Source organism: Lampetra fluviatilis, chromosome 35 (genome assembly GCF_964198595.1).
Source record: "Lampetra fluviatilis chromosome 35, kcLamFluv1.1, whole genome shotgun sequence".
Classification (NCBI taxonomy): Eukaryota; Metazoa; Chordata; class Hyperoartia; order Petromyzontiformes; family Petromyzontidae; genus Lampetra; species Lampetra fluviatilis.
In genome coordinates, this window is record NC_136309.1 from 6,894,497 (window position 1) to 6,916,408 (window position 21,912).

General features: G+C 44.6%; 1 protein-coding gene across 1 annotated transcript in view; it reads left to right on the forward strand.

Annotated features, from left to right (window-relative positions):
- The window catches only part of LOC144944588 (centrosomal protein of 112 kDa-like), a 219,240-nt gene that overhangs the window by 147,374 nt on the left and 49,954 nt on the right, over window positions 1-21,912 (forward strand). The window contains exon 24 of the mRNA XM_078872873.1: window positions 16,883-16,984. Within this exon, the coding sequence (XP_078728999.1) occupies window positions 16,883-16,984 (102 nt within the window). The remainder of the gene's footprint in view (window positions 1-16,882; window positions 16,985-21,912) is intronic.

Consider the following 21,912-nt stretch of genomic DNA (forward strand, 5'->3'; position numbering starts at 1 on the left):
GAGTATATGATGTTCCGTACTACAGGAAATGCGGGGCCGTGTGCCACTACTTTCATGGGATGTTAAGGTGGAACATCCCATCTTAATAGCCAACAACCCTCTTGCCAAGCCTCCAGATGCCTTACACTGCAGCTCGGTCAACTCTGATGCAATGAAAATGTCAAGGAGAGCCTCCACATCAAGCGACGTTAACAATAACCCACCTCCCCGTGCCACCCAGAACCACCCGCGATCTACACGCATGTACACTGCGTGCTACTCACGATCCTCTGCAAAGCTGTGAACATTAGGAATTTGTCACGTTTAGAAGTCTGGCGGTCAAGTGTCAAGTCGGTTCAGTCGTGGTCCCTGCTTTGGAGGTACAAATCACTCCCCCCACCTTCTGGCAAGATGATTAAATAAATAGAGTATACAACAATTCGAGAATAGATTAATGTCTGCGTTCGTCCGGGCATCAGCGGGGCTGCCGTTTGCATATCCTGGCGATTAAAGTTAGAGAGCGGCTGGTGCAGGGGCGATATTTGGTGAAGAAAAGTCTGCGGCAGAGGTCGCAACCGGGTACCTGATACCCGTACCCTAACCGATACCCGGCTACCCGTACCCGGCCGGGTACGGGTAGCCGTTTGCGACCCTGGTGCGGCCGGGTACGGGTACGGGTAGGCCGTGAGTCACTGGTGAGTAACCGTTTGTCACTCATTTCGGGTAGGGTACGGGTAGGGAACGGGAACCCATTTGCGACCCTGGTGCGGCCGGGTAAGGGTACAGGTAAGGAATCAAAACCCGTTTGCGACCTCTGGTCTGCGGCTCATCTCGCTTTTCCGATTATCACAGAGATCCCTTGCAGCTCACAGTTAAAATGCCACTGTTGTTTTCCCAATCCGTGTTTCGACTTTGCCTTCAGTGTTTTGAGTTTTTGGGAGACAAAGTATAGTTGCTGCACTTGCTGGATAATAATGATAATAATAGGGTGTATACCCAGCGGTGGCTTGGTGATTAGCTTACTGAACAATGAACCCGATGACCCAGTGGTGCGTGATATCTGAACCAGCCCTGCGCATATTCTTAGGTTTTTTCGGTAAAGTCACATAGGTAGAAAATTAAAATTAATACAAGTAAAATAAAAATAAAATGAAAAAAATAAAAATCACGACGTTTCGGAGGCAACACAAGCTTCCGTCTTCAGGTGGAACCGTCACAGCACGATAGCTGTATCAAGTATCAAGCTTGTGTTGACTCCGAAACGTCGTGATTTTTATTTTATTTTTATTTTACTTTTATTAATTTTAAATGTTTTACCTACGTGACTTTACCGAAAAAACCTAAGAATATGAATCCTTGCAGTCACGAAAGCTTCAAATCTAGAATTCAGCCCTGCCCACCCCAGTGATGGCACTGAGCAGCAATGGTGTTGTGTGCTCTCAACTCCCGTGGGCCAAGTGGCTTGAAGTGGATTGACACAGAGGGCTGAAATGTATTATATGTTTTCCTATTATTGCACTTAGGAGTTGTGACAAAGTTAAAGTCAACAAAGAAGATACGACCCAAAAAACAAATAGATACTCATACAGACCTAGGCTGTGTGTTCCGAGTTGTCAGATACATGCGTTTCAAATACACAGACTGTCAAGTTACAGTCGAGCGTGTATTTGTGTCACTTTAGCGACATCACTCCCATGTGGTTCCATACAACTTCAAGGCAGTGTCATTGCCATGGCATTGCATTTGTTGTGGCATGCACAAGGGTGATGTTAAAGTGTATTTCGCATGGATGAAGCTTAAGGCTCGTGGTGGACAGCGCTAGACACAGCCCCAGGTATTAATCTGCAAGACCACTATTTCGATTTAAAGCTTTCGTGACTGCAGGGATTCATCTTCTTGGTTCTTTCGGAACAGTCACGTAGAATGGAAATAATAAAAGAAAAGAAATATAACATAATAAAATAATTCTCACGACGTTTCGGCCACAACACAAGCAGCCGTCCTCAGGTGGAGAGCAGACTGTCTACTCGACAGACCTGCTCTCTACTAGACAGACCTGTTCTCCACCTGAGGACGGCTGCTTGCATTGTGGCCGAAACGTCGTGAGAATTATTTTATTATGTTTTATTTTTATTATTTTATTATTTCCATTCTACGTGACTTTACCGAAAGAACCAAGAAGAAGACCACTATTGTTGTACTGGATGTGTTTTTTTTCTTTAAGAGTCTGTAGTTAAAATTTTGATTTAAAGCTTTCGTGACTGCAGGGATTCATATTCTTGGTTCTTTCGGTAAAGTCACGTAGAAGGGAAATAATATAATAAAATATAAAACAATTTCTCACGACGTTTCGACTGCAACACAAGTAATCATCATCAGGTGTGAAATCCACAGCAAGAAAATTTGAAAAAAGTGGCGGTTTTTCCTAACGTGTCTGTAGTTTGTTATATTTTAACAGCACACGTAAACATGTCGCAAAAGCACTCAACCTTTGTGCATCGTGCAGAAGCCATAAACAGCTCCTAAAGAACTGCATTGTGGTCCTCTTGTCTGAGGTCAACATCCAAATACATTTCAGCAAATCTGACCAACTGACAGACGACAGTGAGACACAGAGAGGGACAACCGTCGATCGGTTTCGCCATTACTAGGACTCGTCAGTATGCGGCTATCAGCAATGTGTGTGTCTGCCCTGCCCTGTTTTGTTTGTTATCATGTATTTGTTTAAGTTTTATGTCGTGCCGTTGTACCGCCTTCAGTTGTCCAGACGGTACCCAATTGTAGTCAGTTTGTCATTTATCGAGTTTAGCCTCGTAGAAAATGGAAAACAATTCGTGAATGTGCATCATCGTCCTATTTAATGAACAATTCACGAAACATTTTACGATGTGCGTGCATGTGCAGGTGTACACACTTTGTACTAGTGATGTGATTTAGATAAAAAAAAGATTTAATTTAAAAGTGATTGAATTACTTAAATGCATAACAGAAAAACAGGAAATAATATAATGTAAATAATACTACGAGACATGTAAAACAGTAACAAAATCGTTTTGCTGGGATGTGAGACAGTCAAGAATAGTTATAGCATGTCGACTGACCATATAATAACAACTGTAACTTTTCGATTTAAAGCTTTCGTGACTGCAGGGATTCATCTTCTTGGTTCTTTCGGTAAAGTCACATAGAAGGGAAGTAATAAAATAATAAAAACAAAACATAATAAAATAAAATAATTCTCACGACGTTTCGGCCACAACGCAAGCCATTCTTCACCTGAGGACGGCTGCTTGTGTTGTGGCCGAAACGTCGTGAGAATTATTTTATTTTATTATGTTTTGTTTTTATTATTTTATTACTTCCCTTCTACGTGACTTTACCGAAAGAACCAAGAAAACAACTGTAACTATTAAAAATAAAATGTCAGCCTTTTTTAAACCACTGTTTGGATGAAGGGCCTCTCTTACGCCATGTCCAGCATAGGGGATTGTTTGACCATACTTCACCAAACTGGTCAATGGTGGTTGTTGAAAAGGGCGTGGTTTGCCAGGACTGGTTTCAGATATCAGGCACCACCGATGTTGCACTGACCATAAACCTTCAAAAGTAAATAAGTGTTCAGCTTTGTTTTAAAGACTGGCAAGGAACTTGATCTTCACTTCCCAGGAACACGCTTTTTACCTGAAAAACAGAAACACATGTCCTTGCAACGTCGAGCAGTTCGCCAACAACGTCTTAGCACACAGTCCGCTGTGGGACACACAAGACATTTAACGGCATTTCTAAACAAATAAAAAATATGACTTATCTGAATGCTCGTTCACGATTCACTATTAACTGACAACATCTACAACTACTAAGCCTGAGAAAAGAACCGTCTATTTTTTTGTAGTATTGGTTATTGCAGAAGATGCTAGGATGTTTCGGGCAGAACTGGCTTCGTAACTTAGAAGTTCAGAAAAATGAATGCGGCAAGAAGGCATTTTTGATTTACAACACTCGTACTATGTTCTCGTGGGATTATTTATTTGGTAATTTTAGATGCAATCGGGAAGAGGAGGTTGTGATGCATGTATGTTGAACTTCTTTTGCACCATATGTAATTGAAGGTGCGGGGGAAGGACAACAAAGTAAACAAAAATAAAAGTCTTCTTGGTTCTTTCGGTAAAGTCACGTAGATGGGAAATAATAAAATAATACAAATTTAACATAATAATATTAGTTCATTAAATAATATATTATAATAATATAACAATATTATATAATAATGTAATATAAAGAAACGGTTCTAAAGAAATTAGTTTTAATTCTAGATTTACAAATGCATAGCTCCAGTCGCTTCCTAATATTGGAAGGAAGAGCATTCCAGACGACTGCAGAAGCACATCTGAAAGTGCCTGATGCAGTGTCCGTCTTTGCTCGATGCCTCGCCAAAAAGCCGCCGTGATGGGTGGGACACATATACAGGACAGAGGAGGTCATCAGCCGTTATCGAACGTGAGGATAATCTAAACCCTCTTGGTTGGACACTAAGAGCAGGCCCCGGCGGTCAGTCGTCAATTGTGGCCGACCAAAAAAAGATAAGAACTACGGGATCTTTTTGCCAGTCTCAAGATATTGAATGGCGAAAATACGGGAGGTGTTAAGATGTTCAAATGCCAAATAGACACCGATTACAAGGCATCAAGTTTGCATTACCCACGCATACTTGTGGTAAACAAAAACTTCAAACAATACGCTTTGATAAAGTAAGAATTAAATTTCGATTTAAAGCATTCGTGACTGCAGGGGTTCATCTTCTTGGTTCTTTCGGTAAAGTCACGTAGAATGGAAATAATAAAATAATAAAAATAAAACTTTTTTTTTTATTGTATTATTTCCATTCTACGTGACTTTACCGAAAGAACCAAGAAAAAGTAAACATTGTCCTTGAAACTGATTGGCTTGCACCAGAGGCAGCCTCCTTTATGACTTCGTTTCACCAGTGGCGAGACCAAAGGCCGACAAAAAGGCGAGCAGTACAAGGCCAGTGGTTCTTGTATAAGACGAACCTTTTAACCTGTATTCTAAAGAAAAGGTTGGGGGGTGGGGTGGGGGGTGCATCTTATAATTCGGTAGGTGTGCGCATGTATTTTGTGACCAGATTTTGCATAACTTTATTGACGCACAGCATCTTATAATCTCGTGAATATGTTGTGCGCGGAACTTCTTTCATACCACGTGTAGCCAACGCATGTGTGTAATGTATGCTAATGGTGTCATTCAAAAGTTAGTGTTTCCGTGCTTGAACGAATATTGGAACCGTGCTCATCTCTGTCGATTTCCCTGGCCCTATGGTGGACATTCCACATTCGTCCATGGCTGTTGTATTTACAACAATGGCCCGTGAATTTTGACAAAGTGTACGTCATTTTGCTGACTACAAAAGGATGATGGGCTGCATCAAAGTTAAGTGATACCTTTTAAAGATTGAAACTCTAGAGGTAATGTCACTTAATCTGTTTTATGTGACCGAACGCATGCCTGTACACCCAGCCTGTTTGTGCCTTCAGGATGATGATAGTCTCGGCCCTGAGATGTAATATGACTCAACCGCCATGAAGCAAGGCTCGAGCTTTGCAATGCAAAAATTAAATTCCTTAACTCTAAATACCTCCACATTTAATTTTATGTGTGTGTGTGTGTGCAAATTCACGGTATAAGCTGTGAGCGTGCGTACAATGTGTGTATTAACGTCAAAGTGCTGCCCTGTAAACCGAGCAAAGGGCATCGCTTATCACCATTATTTAACTTTGAGCCAGTGGTGGAAATTCCACGTTCCTATGGCGCGGCGGGGGGAGGGTTTACGAGATTAGGCAGACAACTAATCCCTCTTATTACTGGGTTCCCATATGGAGAGAGAGCATTACGGTGGTTTTGAGCACAGCAGGAGCATTTGGCACAGAGCTCCTTGGCTAAGAATACTTCTCTTATCTCTTTACACAGTAAACCCTGCCGGCTCTGAGATCAAACACAACTTGCAAAAAGGATTTCACAAATTGGGACAGTCCGTGACCCAACAGCATTGACAAACTACTGGGTCAGAGGGCATGCTGGATTTATGACAGGGGCACATCTGATCTCGCTTCCAAATGATATCTCCGTAGTAATCACATCACGAGTGAGTCACATTACAAGGATCCGAACAAAGGCATTTGCAAGGCTTCTGTGCCTTCACAGCTCCGAGTAAAGTTGGTTAAAGCTCCTGAAATCCCGCTCGGCTCACAACTTTGTTCACGATTGAGAGCGGAGACTAACGAATGGAGGCTGGTAGATTTCGATTGAAAGCTTTCGTGACTGCAGGGATTCATCTTCTTGGTTCTTTCGGTAAAGTCACGTAGAAGGGACAGCGTCTGACAGACCTGTTCTTCACCTGAGGACAGCTGCTTGCGTTGTGGCCGAAACGTCGTGAGAATTATTTTATTATGTTTTATTTTTATAATTTTATTATTTCCCTTCTACGTGACTTTACCGAAAGAACCAAGAAGAAGGCTGGTAGACTTTGGGGTGCACCGAGTTTGCCATTTTAACCAATTGCTATTGGGATTTGTGTGTTTTTTTACGTTGCAGGAATGTTGCAGTAAGTGCATATAACTGTGTACCTGTATATTATTAGTAATGCATCTTTGTAATCATAAGGTATTTATTTTCCAATGGTGAGTTTTAATTTGCAATATTTTCCTTGTTGTGGCTCAGTAACCGTAGTCCTGCGGGATGGGGGGGGGGTTGGAGCGGTGAGGTTGGGATGGAGGCAACTTGATCCGTGGACCTGCCCTTGGGTAGAGAATTTAAGAAGAGGGGGAGAAATAAGCAATGACATTGATTCATTAAAACTAAACCCTTTTTTGGCCATATAAAGCATTCTATTTTTCAGTTATTGCACAAAAAATGGGCACGTTACACAGTATTCAGATATGTGTGTATGTAAGCTGGTAAGTTTTTGAATGCCTATTTGTAGGTGCAGTCATCACTTCCTTTTTTCTTCTTCCAGATTCTAAAACTGTCCCACATATACTCTTCATGGTCAGCTGTTATGGTATCCGACCGTCTGGATCAAGGTCTCCGACCATTGGGTGCCACTCCAATGCCTGTCTTAGTAACCCCATTGTTTTTTCCATGCAGTCGCGTATGGATGAACTGCGCCGTACAAATGTAAATAATGATGGCTTTTTATTGACACGTAATAGCGATGCACAAATGCATGTGTAAAACACACTCTCCATGGCAGACACGCAGAGAGATTCAGAGCACAGCTGAACTTAAACAATGGAACCAGGGCATGAGTGAAGAGGTAGCCGCGTACACGTGTAGAAGCGGCGGCGCACTTATATAAATTTTTAAAAATCAAATGCATAACAAAAGACACTTGAACGGACAAAAGGCTGGCTTTTAACAAAACAATGGAAGCAGTCAGAGGGCTCTACTACATCAAACGCTTGCATTTACACTGGGAGGGATGGGTGGCCACGGCCTGAATGGGTTCTTGATGGAGGGGGCAGACTCCTGCAGTGAGTCATGGGTTCCTCACCCCGATGATTCAATCAAAGTCTTCGTGTGTACGAGCGAGCCCGAGGCTTTCCCCCGGAACTTCTCACATGAAGACCCATTTTTGTAACCTGTTCGGGGGGGGGGGGGAAGGTGTTGCCCACGCCAAACACCTGTACGCTAACGAGGATGTTGAGTTCTCGTGGGCGTTGAGTGAGATGTCCTTCATCATGACGATCGTTAGTAGCATCATCGGCCATCATCCATCCAATGGCACTGTCGCCCTCCATCACAGTCGTGCGACAGAACAATCCATTTAGCGTCTGCGCACGGGCTGATTTCTTCGCTGCAGCTCTCTGTAGTCGAAGTCTCTTGGCTGGTCACTCTGTCGTTAGACTCGGGCACCGGCCTTATGGGGACAATATTAAGCTCACGTCGTCATCATTATAAGCATCAGCAGCAGGCCTGCAGTTTATTGATTACTGAATTTACACATTAATGACTGGTTAGTGAAATAAAGAGGGCTTTTTCGATTTAAAGCTTTCGTGACTGCAGGGATTCATCTTCTTGGTTCTTTCGGTAAAGTCACGTAGAAGGGAAATAATAAAATAATAAAAATAACACACAATTCTCACCACGTTTCGGCCACAACGCAAGCAACCGTCCACAGGTGAAGAACAGGTCTGTCGGAAAGGCAGCGTCTGAATGAACACCACCAAGCTTGGCAGCGTATATTTAAGCTGGGTTAGAGGATGAAGGGAAAGACCTGTTCTTCACCTGAGGACGGCTGCTTGCGTTGTGGCCGAAACGTCGTGAGAATTGTATTTTATAATGTTTTATTTTTATTATTTTATTATTTCCCTTCTACGTGACTTTACCGAAAGAACCAAGAAGATAATGAGGGCTGTTTATTGCCATTGAGAGCAAAGGGAGAACTCAACGTTTATGAAGTAATTGAAGTTCGCTTCGCTCGTCGCAATTCCCGGTGTGCTTGGCCAATGTTGTCTCACTACGAAGCCCAATATATCCTGATGGAGGCTGATCGGTCAAGTGCTTCGATTTTTCTCAGATTATAATCTGAGAAAAAAAATGATTAAACTAAAACACTCCTAGAATTTCGTATTGTTTGTTTTTATTAAACGTTGAGCCAGCTGGGCCAGGATTGGTGAAATACTTTTCACGCAGGAAAACCAGAGAGCACAGACATAGGTATTTCTTAACTAAAACAACGAAGAAATACGTATTTGTAAAAACGCACGTGTTATTGATATATTAATATTACTCATTATTGCCATAATCTCTATTCATCATTGGATGGAGTTCTTGTTGACTTGGGGGTTTAGGATATTGAATGCTTAGGAAAATGAATGACTCGCAATTTGGAAATTAATGTTTGGTACTGAGTAGTTGGTCTGACGTGTATTTATTATTATTTTCGTCATCTCTTTGGCAATGTTTATGCGACTTGGAGTGAAATTCAGTGACAGATTGCAGATTTATACTGAGGCAGGAGCGTTCTTTTTGTTTAAAAGTAAAATAAATTCAAACGCATGTTAACATTAAGGCATGAATTTGAAAATAATGTTCACAACATGACAAACTTGATTAATGTACTGACACAAAAAGTTGCGTGTTTTTTTATGGTCACAGTCTGAAAGTGAAAATGATTGACCTCATAAAAAAAATCAGAGTGGTTGCACAGTGGTTAGCACGCTGAGATATGTTACCCATCAACTTAAGTTTGATTCCAAGCCACAACCAACGCCAGTGGCGAGTGATATTCAAATTAGTCCTGGGCTCCCCTTTACCTACTCACAGACCAGCGTGGTGAAATATGGTCAAATAATTACAAACCCAATATCGTGTGGGGAAGGCTTCATTTGGCAGTGGATTCGCAAAGGGCTGTACAGTGATCCCTCGTTTATCGCGGTTAATGGGGACCGGAACCCCTCGCGATAGGTGAAAATCCGCGAAGTAGGATTGGCCCCCTAGGAATTTCCGTATATGTGTGTGTGGGTACCAGAATGTTTAAAATATGTATATTTATAATTTATATATATATTTTACTTAAATCTATTTAATTATAAAACCTTAATATTATACATTCACTCTCTCTCATACGATACGTATTATGGTGTTCTACACTCACCAATGACAGTAGCATCTTGAGACTTGACTCCAGTAATGACGACGACGACGATGACAATGACGATGACAATGACGACGATGACAGACCTGTGCAGTTCGATGAATGTGATGATGAATGATGATGATGATGGTGTTACTGCACAGGTATAATGAGGCCTTTAAATCAGTTCGAAAAATCCGCGATGCACTGAGGCCGCGAAACTTGAACCGCGAAGTGGCGAGGGATTACTGTATTTATATATTTTCTGTAACATAGGCTTTAGCTGTGTATGATTGTGTGGTACTGTGGCAGAAGCTGAACTGAAATCCCAGGCAGTGTTGATTAAAACAAGTCCCTACTTTAAGGTACGTCAACAATGGTCCTATGAATAGACTGACCCTGCCATGGAAATGTGGAATTTGAAACACTGGCTCGGGGCTAGTAATAGAGATGAGCACCACTCCACGCTACGTTGAGCGGAGAGACACTTTGACATTTGACATATTTACTTGAGGAAGCACCGCAAGTCTCATAGTGTCAATATTTAATTCCTTCCTGTGATTCATACCCTGAGATTAATGGTTTCATGTGGCCAACACAACATTTGCAAACATGTAATCCTGTGCCATTTTGATTAACACTCACGAGGCTGGTTTCATACATGACATTTATCGACTTCATCAGAAGGCTTTATTCCAATGTTGATGACCTTAGTTTTATCCACCTGGATTTTGAGAACTCTAGTCTCATGCTCTGCAGCTGGATCTATTGCTTAACTTAGATAGTTTAGAAGATGATTTTCATCACACAAAATCAATACTGGGCTGACACGTTGTGTGCAATCTTACCTATAAAAGTACATTTTTGTCTGTCCGTCTCTGTCTGTCCGTCCGTCTGTCTATGTACACAACTTGCGACGGATTGATCTCACAAACTGTGGAGTTTACGTTTAAAAAAAGTAACCAGATACCACGTAATAAGCCCCGTGGTGAGCCAGCACTATTCATATTTCACATCCATCAACTTTAAAGTAGTTAAATTAATAATTTAGTACTATTATTATATTACTATGCTGAGCGGCTGACACGTGGTTCCCATCGCAATGCACACACGCGATCGGTGGGTGGGTGGGAGGGGGGAATTTTTAATTTGCGTTTAAAATGCAAAAAAAATACACCGGACTGTGGTAAAATTTTCACACTGTGATGTTCCCCCCCCCCCACCACAATATGTGCACTTACTACTATAGGGTCGGTAGATACTACTATTATATCCCTTAGATACTTTACTGTAGAGCGGGCGGGGGTAGCAGCCGAGCCCCAGCCTGCCAAGGTGCCACCTCGGCCGGCTGGGCAATCTAGGCAAGGCCGGGGGCTCTTCACGGGACTAGGCCTCGACGGCACTTTGTATACTTACTAGATACTATTATAGAGTCGATATATACTATTATAGAGTCGGTAGATACTACTATAGAGTCGGTAGATACTACTGTAAAGTCGGGAGATACTACTGCAGAGTCGGTAGATGCTACTGTATAGTTAGTAGATACCTTTGGGACAGCAGAGACACCAAGGCGCACTACCACAGGCTGGACTGGCCACAGCGGACCGAGTTCTATATGGGGAGGAACAACGTCAAATGGGAGCCACTGGTGGACCCCCGGAAAATGCTGATGCCACCACTGCACATCAAATTGGGCCTTATGAAACAATTTGTCAGAGCTCTAGCCTTAAAGTACCTTCAAGACGTCTTCCCTAAGCTGTCTGAGGCAAATTTCAAAGCCGGTGTCTTCGTCGGACCACAGATAAAGAAGATCCTGGAGTGCAATGAATTTCCCAAGAAGCTCACTAGTAAGGAGAAAGTGGCTTGGGACAGCTTTGTCGCAGTGATTCGTGGCTTCCTGGGCAATCACGAGGTCGAGAACTACGTGGAGCTGGTTGAGACTTTGGTGAAGAACTACGGAACAATGGGCTTTAGGGTGTCCCTCAAAGTCCATATCCTTGATGCTCATCTTGATAAATTCAAGGAGAACATGGGAGCGTACTCAGAGGAGCAAGGCGAGTGCTTCCACCAGGGTATACTGGACTTTGCACGCCGCTACCAAGGACACTATAACGAGAACATGATGGGAGACTACATTTGGGGGCTGATTCGTGAAAGTGATTTACAGTATAATCATAAATCTCGAAAAACTACTCACCTCTACATCTTTTGTAGCCAATTATGTATTATTTGAGTATAAATACATGATAATTTTGATTCATATGTTGGTTTTTTTCTGATTGTGAATGAAAAGACACAAATTCGCCCGTTTTCTCATTGAAAATAGGTAAATTTCGAAATATCACTGTCCTGGTCACAAAAGCAAAGTTTGTGGGGAATAATAGCCATTTTATGTACTTTTTAGGCACAATCAATTAGGAAATAATACTTACTACCCAGGAACACAAATTGCGTTACATAGTGTTATCAGGAGGCTCCAGCATTGAGATGTTTGGTCAACATCATTTTGGGTGTTTTGCATGTGGGAGGAAACTGGGTTACCTGCACGAACCCTACGCTTATAAAGCTCCACTCGGATAGATGTTGGAATCCCATTGCCCTACTGCCATCTCCTAGCCTCCTCACAGCCCAAGCGTAAAACACCTGGTAGACCCAGGAATTCACCAATCCAAGTACCACTTTCAATCACGCTTAACATCCAAGATGGAACACATTGAGGGTGATTTGGTCAGAGGCAATCAATTTAAATGTCCTTCTCTGCAGACTCAACTGCTAGCTCAAAAGACAGTATACATCATTGATATTTGCCTTCCATTAAACGTGGCCAGCCTGTCGTGGAAATATCATTTAGTCTCAAAGACTGCCGTCGATCATCGCAATGCCGCATCTCGAATTTCGAACCAACAGATAACAGCCGCAGAACGTGAACAAGCGGGCTGAATTAAATCATCACAGGTCTGCACCTGGGCAGCAAAATAAATAAATAGTATTGAACGAGCGCATTAAAAAAGCTGGAAGCAGCCGAAGTTTTTGTGATGCCGTGATATTTGATCCCCGGCGATACGGCGTCTCTTGGCCCGCCGATGTGCGCGCGCGCGTACACAATCTCGTGCTGGCATTGAGACACTCGAATTACACATAGACACGGTGTTCTGCCGCCACCACACGTGTGTGTGTGTGTCGTTAGCGCCAAGCACGTACGCGGCCTGCGTTTGCGTCATTGAAGGGGCACCATAATGTACGGCGGTTTCGCTAAATGGAAATGCTGGTATTTTTTGCATACGTGTTGTTTTATTATAAATAAGGGGCCCACGCCTATTGAAAAAAAAAAGTCAAATTGTCTCCCCTTTCAAGTATGTAGAGTGGGTTGTGACAGTTCACCGATGCAGCGATAGGGAGCAATTGTCGATTGTACGATAAAATGAATCGAATCTGAAGCGTGTGCGTCTTGCTGGAGTGAGTCAACTCTGTTTCTCCAGGAGATAGAAAACGACTATAGTTTCGGTAGATGCTACTATAGAGTTGGTATATGCTACTATAGTTTCGGTAGATGCTACTATAGAGTCGGTAGATGCTATTATAGAGTCGGTAGATGCTACTATAGAGTCGGTGGATGCTACTATAGAGTCGGTAGATACTACCGTAGGGTCGGTAGATACGACGAAAGTCAGTAGCTAATACTACAGTCAGTAGATACCACCATAGTCACGATATACTGCTACAGAGTCGGTAGGTACGATTATAGAGTCAGTAGTTACTACTGTAGAGTTAGTAGTTACTACTATAGTCAGTGGATACTGCTATCGTCAGTAGTTGCTACTATAGAGTCGGTAGATGCTACTATAGAGTCGGTACATACTACCGTAGGGTCAGTAGATACTACTTTCGTCAGTAGATAATACTACAGTCAGTAGATTGTACGATAAAATGCATCGAATCTGAAGCGTGTGCGTCTTGCTGGAGTGAGTCAACTCTGTTTCTCCAGGAGATAGAAAACAATCCATTGATACCACCCAGAAAGGGTGTTCTGGTTTAAATCGTAAGTTCAATTTCGAAATTGTACAGGGAAATAAAACCATCAGTAACATAACTCTGAACAAAAAAGTTGAAAAAACTAAGGTGAAATTGCGTGTTACATTACATAAGTAAGAACCAATGTTTTTTTTCGTACGTGTTGTATGTGATTTACAACATTCACTTGTGGATAACGCGTAGAATTGCGAGGGAGGGACGATTAATTATGCCCCTAGTGCAATGCGTCTGTGCTCATTTCCATTTGGTGGTGCTAAACCAGTGGTGTTGTTTCCACATTCGCATGGCGAGGCCTTGGTCAAGTCTTAGGTTAATCACTGGTGACTCTCACAAAGTGCTACTCGTGTTAAAACCCCAAGAGGGATGATGACGGGTTGAGTCGACTCCAGGCTGGAATTTGAACTTGCGACTTTTTTTGTTATTGTGAGGCAAAGCTCTCCAGTCAAAGTGTAATAAAGGACTCTTTCACTGTGTCTGTCTCCGTTGTCCTTTATTCGGGTTCTTACAACTTGTCCCGCACGGCCCTCGCTCAGAGCCTCCCCGCTTGGCAGCTCGACACCTGCCGTCGCTCCCGTAGCCTTTCTCCACTCCGATGCAGCTCCGCTGCAGGTTTCCTTGTGCAGTCCTTCGGCTGCTCTCGCTGCAGCTCCACCGCTGCTCCCCGTTCCTCCCTTGCCCTGGTCACCGCTGGACGACGGTGCCGAGTCTCACCGCGTGGCGATCTCGCCACTCTCCACTCTCCGCCCTGCGTGGCCTCACTCTGTCTCTATTCCCAAAACTCTCCCCCCGTCTCTTCCGGTTCTCTCCCTTAAGACCTTACCCCTCTCTCTCACGTGACCTAACCCCTCCCCCCGTGACGTCATATCTGCGAGGCCGTTTACGCCCGCATTACAAAAGTGCCAACCTGGCTCGGCACTGGCCCTTGGCACTCGGTGAGTGATGGGCGTTGGTCTCCGTGCTCGTCCCTTCCCCGCCTCGTTTTGCCAGGCGTGGTGTTCGGAGATAATCGTGCACGAGGCACTCAACCAGCAGCGTGAGGTGGCCTGTGGAATACAGTACAGCAAGCAGGTTACCGACGTTCATATTTGAGTGCGATCTCCGCATTTGCTTGGAGTTTTCTCCTGGCATTCTTTATTTCTTTTTCATTTGCCAACAATACTCCATGAGGGGAATTGATCATATGGGTCAAGCCTGACCCTTCACGAGGCTCAGCAAATGCTTTAGTGCACGAGCTAAGGTTTCTTGTTTACTACATTGGTGATGGGGCTTCGCTTGAGGCACAGATGTCACCGTGCGTATTGCGCACGCTGGCTCTAGCTGAGAGGTGACCGGGTTAATTGAGAGCACAAATGCTAACTGCCAGCACTTCTGAGATCAATGGTTCAAATCATAGTATCCTGTATTGGAAAGAAAAAACCTACAGGTACTCATGCTTCATTGGTTGTGTGATTTTACCTCCATGTGTGTACATTCCCATAGCTAGGGAGAGAAAGATCTTCACTCACCCGGATTGACCATAGGAGGACGAGTGTTGTTTGCAAGTTCCTATTAAGTCTACAATATGACTCAGGAGGGTAGGAGGGTAGAATGACGAGTATCATGTCTGGTCACCTTTCACCGCGCTAATGTTGTTGTTGTTGTTTGACTTGCATCCCACTGGGATTTTTGCACAGCGTTGGTGTACGGTGCTTTTGTTCTGAAAGACTTTGCAGTTCTTTCCTGGATTTTTCTGTTTGCGCATAGTAACTTTAAGATGTTTTCTTTTTCATGTTTTTGTTTGTTGCGGTTGCACCCGATTCAAGAGCCGAATGGCTCACAGGGCTTTACCAAATAAATGAAACTGAAAACTGAAATATCACACCGGGTCAGGAAACTATTTTCTCTGCTGCCTCCCTCCTAGAGGAAATTTCCTGCCGTTACGGGCGCTCGCCTCAAATACCCAAACTCAGCATAATCCACCGACTCCCACCTCCAAATTGCTGTCTTTCAACTGTGTGTGTGTGCCACCACAAATGGCAACCACACCTAGAGCCCTTACAACAGTTAGTTCCTTCCCTTGTCTCACAGCTGTGTTTTTCCAGCCGTTTATGGGATTACGCAGGTTTTCGCGGTTGTGCGGTGTCGCTGTCTGATGTGTTTTCTGCTTTGCATTGTTCAGTTTGATGTCTGGCATTATGCTGCACGTGGTGCTGGGAGCTTATTCAGGACCCGGATATATATACACGGCAACGGTGAAGTTCCCGAAGAAGACTCCGGCACGTTGATGAGTGAAATGTCGGATGTTGCGCGAAACAACGCGCGGTACGACTCGTAAGCGCTTCAGAGAGGCAGAATCAGAGTCTTATTTTAGACTGCCGGAGAAATCCAATGAGCTATGAAGCTCTCTTTCCACAAACGTCCAGTGTGGGTGGGTCAGCAAGTTACAAAAGAAAACAATACTAAACAAGGATATGAGTGTAAAATAGAGACAATGGAAAGCAAGTCACACGCAAAAAGTCTGATTTATGACGCTTGGGCAAGGCAGCAAAAACAACAACAACAAAACCCAGACCACGCCGAGATAAAACCACACAGTAGTCGTCCCTCAATAAAATGGGACATTGACATTGAACGATCAATACTCTTGGAAGGATCAAAAGTTACAAATCACATTGGCAAATGTGACTGTATCCAGCACTAATCGTCCGCTTCAGGATATTATTGTTTTGAAGGCATTCGTGGGATTCACAGGATTTGTGATGCATTGGCCGAATACATCGCGTCGTTCGCTGCCAGAAGCCGCTCACCGGTCAGCTAATGGTGATCTGTCGCGACTCAAAAAACTTGCGGGGTCTGCTTTTGATGTAGTCACGTCTTATTCCCTCACTTACAGTATGTAAGATTGTAACCCGGTGGAAATCTGCCGAGACAACGTATCTTTTTTTAAAAAGACACCCTACCTCCTGAGAATCTTTCAGAATGCAATGTTTTGTTGCGGAAGTTTATTTTACCGTCTCGCCATGATTATTCCTTAAAAAAATAATTCCCAGCTACACGCTTAATTTTCCACTGGGTAATGATAATATTGTGATATCGTAACACTTAGTAATAATGTAATAATTATGATAACGATGATAGTTACGGTTATCGGTGGCGGTAATTGTGCTAATAATACGACACTACAGAGCACGACAATGTCCGTCCTCTCTCTTTCTCTCATCCCACCCTGGATCAAAGATGACACATTTGCGTCAGGAGCATGAGGGCAGGATGAAAGGACTCGTGCCCGCCAGCCTGCGGCAGGAACTGGAGGACACCATCACATCTCTCAAGTCGCAGGTGTGTGTCTCAACCCACACACTGACAACAAGAAAAAGACAAAGATCTCCCGTATGGCCTCCATGGACTGTTGGGGGAAGTGCCTTAAGCGAGCACTTGTGAAGACCGACACGGCGTACGAGCTGGTTGGTGCAGCCCGCGGCGTGCCTGGCCGTCTTTGTCTCTAGATTTGAAGCTTTCGTGACTGCAAGGATTCATATTCTTAGGTTTTTTCGGTAAAGTCACGTAGGTAAAAAATTAATAAAAGTAAAATAAAAATAAAATAAAAATCACGACGTTTCGGAGGCAACACAAGCTTCCGTCTTCAGGTGGAACCGTCACAGCACGATAGCTGTATCAAGTGAGAGTGACGGTTCCACCTGAAGACGGAAGCTTGTGTTGCCTCCGAAACGTCGTGATTTTTATTTTATTTTTATTTTACTTTTATTAATTTTAATTTTTTACCTACGTGACTTTACCGAAAAAACCTAAGAATATGTCTGTCTCCCCAGCGGTGATGTTTACACACCGCCGCACTACGGCGAACAGCTTGGGGAGGCCCTGGACCAGTGCAGATATTTGTCACTGATGTTGATGGTAAACAATAATCGAACTTGGGTTGCTGCATTTGTAGTGCAATGCACTACTGTTTCCCCCACAGCAACACAGATCCATAGTTTAGCTTTAACAGATTGTTGGGGCAAGTTCCGTTAGCGAAGGCCGGCACGGCACACGAGGCAATGGGTAACCAGCACCACGCCAGGCTGCTTTTGTCGCCCCAGTGCTGATGTTTACACAGTGCACCGGATACTTATTTAATGTTTAGTCGTCACCGTGAATCGAATTTGAGACATTGGATTTGCAGCGCAGTGCGCTAACCACTGCACCACCACTCGAAAACACACATGGACAAATGCATATGAACACATGCACTGCATCACCTGTGCTCCCCACTGTGCCAACTGTTGTTGCGTTTCAACCGCCCAGTGCTTCACTTGTTGTTGTGAGCATCACTCTGCGCCCTATCCTGTTGTTGGGACAGGACCTGACCCTAACTACTCTGTAGCATCCTTCACGTGCCTCCTCGACAGAGGCCGATCTTGATACCGCTGATACCAGTCATCTGCATCTTTCCCATAGCGCATCCGCTGATCTTTTCTATAACCCGTGCCATGCACGTTTAGCCCCCTCTATCCTGCCAAACAGAAGCTGCTTGGGCATGCGGTGGCTGGGCATGCGGGCTACATGACCCAGCCAATGCAGCCTTGCCTGCTGGAGGAACTGACTGATGGGAATATGTTCAGACATATCAAGGATCTGTGAGCTCCTCACACAATCCAGTTTATTTAAACCCTGGGTGGATCGTAGGTAGGCCAGCCTGAATATTTCAAAATAGTGCAGTTGTTCCTTTAAAGGGGGATACGTTTCATAAGCAAAGAGAAGGAAGGGCATAACTCTGGACGAGAAGACCCATGACTTCATACGGAGCAATAGGCCAGTGACCTGAGTCTTAGCCGTGGCTAACATCAGTATCTCAACCGATCATGGGCCTCCCTTCATCCAACCTGCACTTACCAGCATGGAGAAGTATGGTCAAACAACTCCCATGATTAACACGGCATGGGGTGGCCTTTATCCGGTCGTGAAGTGGTAAAGAGCTGGAACTTATTAACATTACAGTTAACATTTTACTTGGCCATACTAATTTTAACATACCCACTTCCTGTTACATTGACATTATACTGAATGTTATTAATCTTGAAGCCATGGTCACTTGCTGAGCAATCAGTGTGACGACACATAATGTATTCAGTACACATTTTTCCCTGCTGTACGTATGCAACAGTAGGTGCTTCTGCATGTAATTCTAATACATTGTTTTTTTATATTATTGTACAGTACAAATTCTTTAGTGGGGGTTATATTCAAAATTAGCTGGCGGTACATCAAATTGCATATATTTCATATGTACATGGACAGTATGTCGAACTTCTTTCACACTATACATAGCCAGCCGTGCTGATCGGAGGTGCGGGGGAAGGACAACAAAAAGCAGTTCGAAATGAATTAGTTTTAAATCTAGATTTAAAAGCATAGCTCCAGTGGCTTCCTAATGTGTGATACACGATTTGAGCAACGTTTGTGAACCGCTGCTTTAGTGCGTGTGGTTTACGCGTTAATCTTACCGTTAAAAACAGCGGTCACCAACCCCGAACCATCGCCGCGTATGCAACGAAACGTTGAAGCCCAGCAAGATGTCGCCCAGCACAGTAGCAGGTACAGGCTAGCGCGCCGGACTCGATCATCCTCAAGCGTTTGGTGAAAAGCTCACACGCGAAGCGTACTTTATTTATTTGAAGCGAATTTGCACGTGCTAATGTTGGATTCCGCCGTCTCCAAACTGCCTCGTTGCTCGTGTTGGCGCTTCTCAAAGTGGGCGACCTCTGCCCAGCTGTCCAATCCCAGCCGCCACCCTTAAGCCCCAGAGATGAGTGTCATCAGACGAGGACCAAACACCTCATAGCGCCTCTTACAAAAATTGAGAAGCCCTGTGCTTAATCTGCACTCACACACACATACAAAGATCTCCCATAAGTGCTGTTTGCGAAGACTTGAGGGGGTGGGTGGCCAACACCACGCCCGGCCGCATTTGTCTTCTACATCAAGTATTAATTTAAGGCTTCGTCAGCCGAGGGTAGGTCCTGGAAGAATTTGACTAATTACCACTGTTAATGGACGTGAGCGGGAATGTAATTGGGGTCGCTGAGTTCGTAGCACAGCGTGCTAATCACTGTACCACCACTCCCCACATGTTCACACACATGCACACGCACAAGCATGTACATAGCCATCTCCTTGCAGACACACAAATGTGCAGACACACTGCAGTTTCACACAAATGTAACTCCCTTACAACATTAGCCCACAATCTCCAGGAAATTCGCACAAAAAACTAAACTCGAAACATAAATTAAAGTTACACCATCCAAGTCCTTAATTTTACCAAGTGAGATCCCGTCGAGATTCATACCATATAATTTTTAAAAAAGTTTTGCTGGCTGGCTGGTGCACGGGCAGGCAAGTGAGCGGTGGTGACGTTACCTCCGCACAGCGTTGCGACGAGTTCGTGCGGCGTGCTGACGTCTCGCCCCCCACCCACCCTTCACCCCCCCCCACCCACCCTTTACCCCCCACCCACCCTTCACCCCAGCCGTGGATCTCACGCTAAACCCCGGCTGTGTATCGCCGCAAATGCATGGGCCCTGCCAGTGATTAGAGAAAAATAAAGTGCCATAGCAGGCACGCATGGACTTCTAAAATAAGTGTGGTAGTTCTTTCACATGTCCAAATATATGAAATGGCTCTCTTGCGTGACAGTCCCGTATTCGAGGAGTAAGTTGCCAGAACCTGAGGTCAGGATCATGTAAACAATAATCCACAGTCCTTTTTCAATCCACTGCTGGATTGTGGCCTCCCCAAGGCAGTCACGGGGGCTTTTTTCACCATACTTCACCACGCCGGTCAGTGTCAATTGGCGACAGGGTACTCAGTAGCGGTTCACCTATAACTTGACACCGATGTTAGCCTTTGGCCAGGAATTTAACTCAGGCGAGGGATGGTTAAAATTTGCTGAAAATAAGATAAAAAATGTGGGATATGCCATTAGTTTTAAATTTTATTCCCACCTTTAGAAACTAATGTTCTAACAGCATTGCCAGTGTTAAAAACATCCCACAGTAGTGCATGTGAAGTTTGCACACTTCATATTTCATTGTCAAACCTTTTTTTATCGCCTGTCCAGCATTTGGTAAAACCCCCCCTGGCTGTTGCAAAAAAAACTAATATATCTGGACAGGTAGCTGAAAGGTTGGCAGCCTTCACAAATGGGAGGTGTAACTTTCCCAACATTATTTAATACGCTGGATAAGGAACATATAATTATACCCAATTACACATGGTTGGGAGGTAACTCGCCACAGATCACCGCAACATTTTGCACTTAATTACCAGCGGGCAGGTGACCGTCACACAGGTGACATCTCGAGCCACCTGCCCAAGAGCATATGGTGATCCCACCGCTATTCCTAGCCTCCCAGCCCTGCTTGCCGACGCACCTGCACGTGCCCGAGCGAGCGACGGACTGCAGATGCGCAAGCGGCACCCGCCAAACCCCGCTCCTGGCTTTGACATCTCCCCATGGCCTTCCCCCGCCCCTCTCCATCCATCCACCCACCCACCCACCGCTGCCAACAACTGCCGAACCCAACCCAGTGGCCCCGACGTGAGGTACTACGGGGATGTTGAGCCCTGGCCCACGCGAGCGAGGGAGCGAGAGAGCGAGCGGCGCTGGCAGCAGATGAAAAGCCCCGCACGGCGGTCCCCGCCCTCCAGGCGGCACGCGGCGCTTTGTTGGAGTTGCCAAGCGCTGGCAGGGGCTTCTGAAACATTCCTTTCCTGGCAGAGAGCGGTGGATTAATATTAAGCGCGAGCTGCTCGTGTTTTTTTGGCACCGTGCGCGCGGCACAGTTAGGTTATACTTTACGCACCGCGAGCCTCCCGCCGCTGGTGCGTGTGTGCGTTAGGAGGGAGGGAGGAGGGGCTGGCGGTAGTGGTGAACGTACTGTGCTGGAAAGCTGGCCACTTTGGTTCGGTTCTTGGCATCGGCCGAAATCGTTGCCAAAAATCATAAACTTGTTCTGTGCCTCCCATAGGTTGATTCCGCCTTCATGTGAGTGCCTGGTGCGGTGTGTAATCATCAGTACCGGGCAGACAAAGGTGTACTGTTAGCCACACCGGCCACTTATGTGCTGTTCTGGCCTGAATAGGTGCTCGCTAACAGAACTTGCCCCAACATTTTATGCAGGCTATAGGGGGGGGGGGGTCTTTGTCCTAGTTTATTTTTTTATAACAAATTGTGAGCCAAGGCTGTTCTGTTTTTTTTTAGTCTC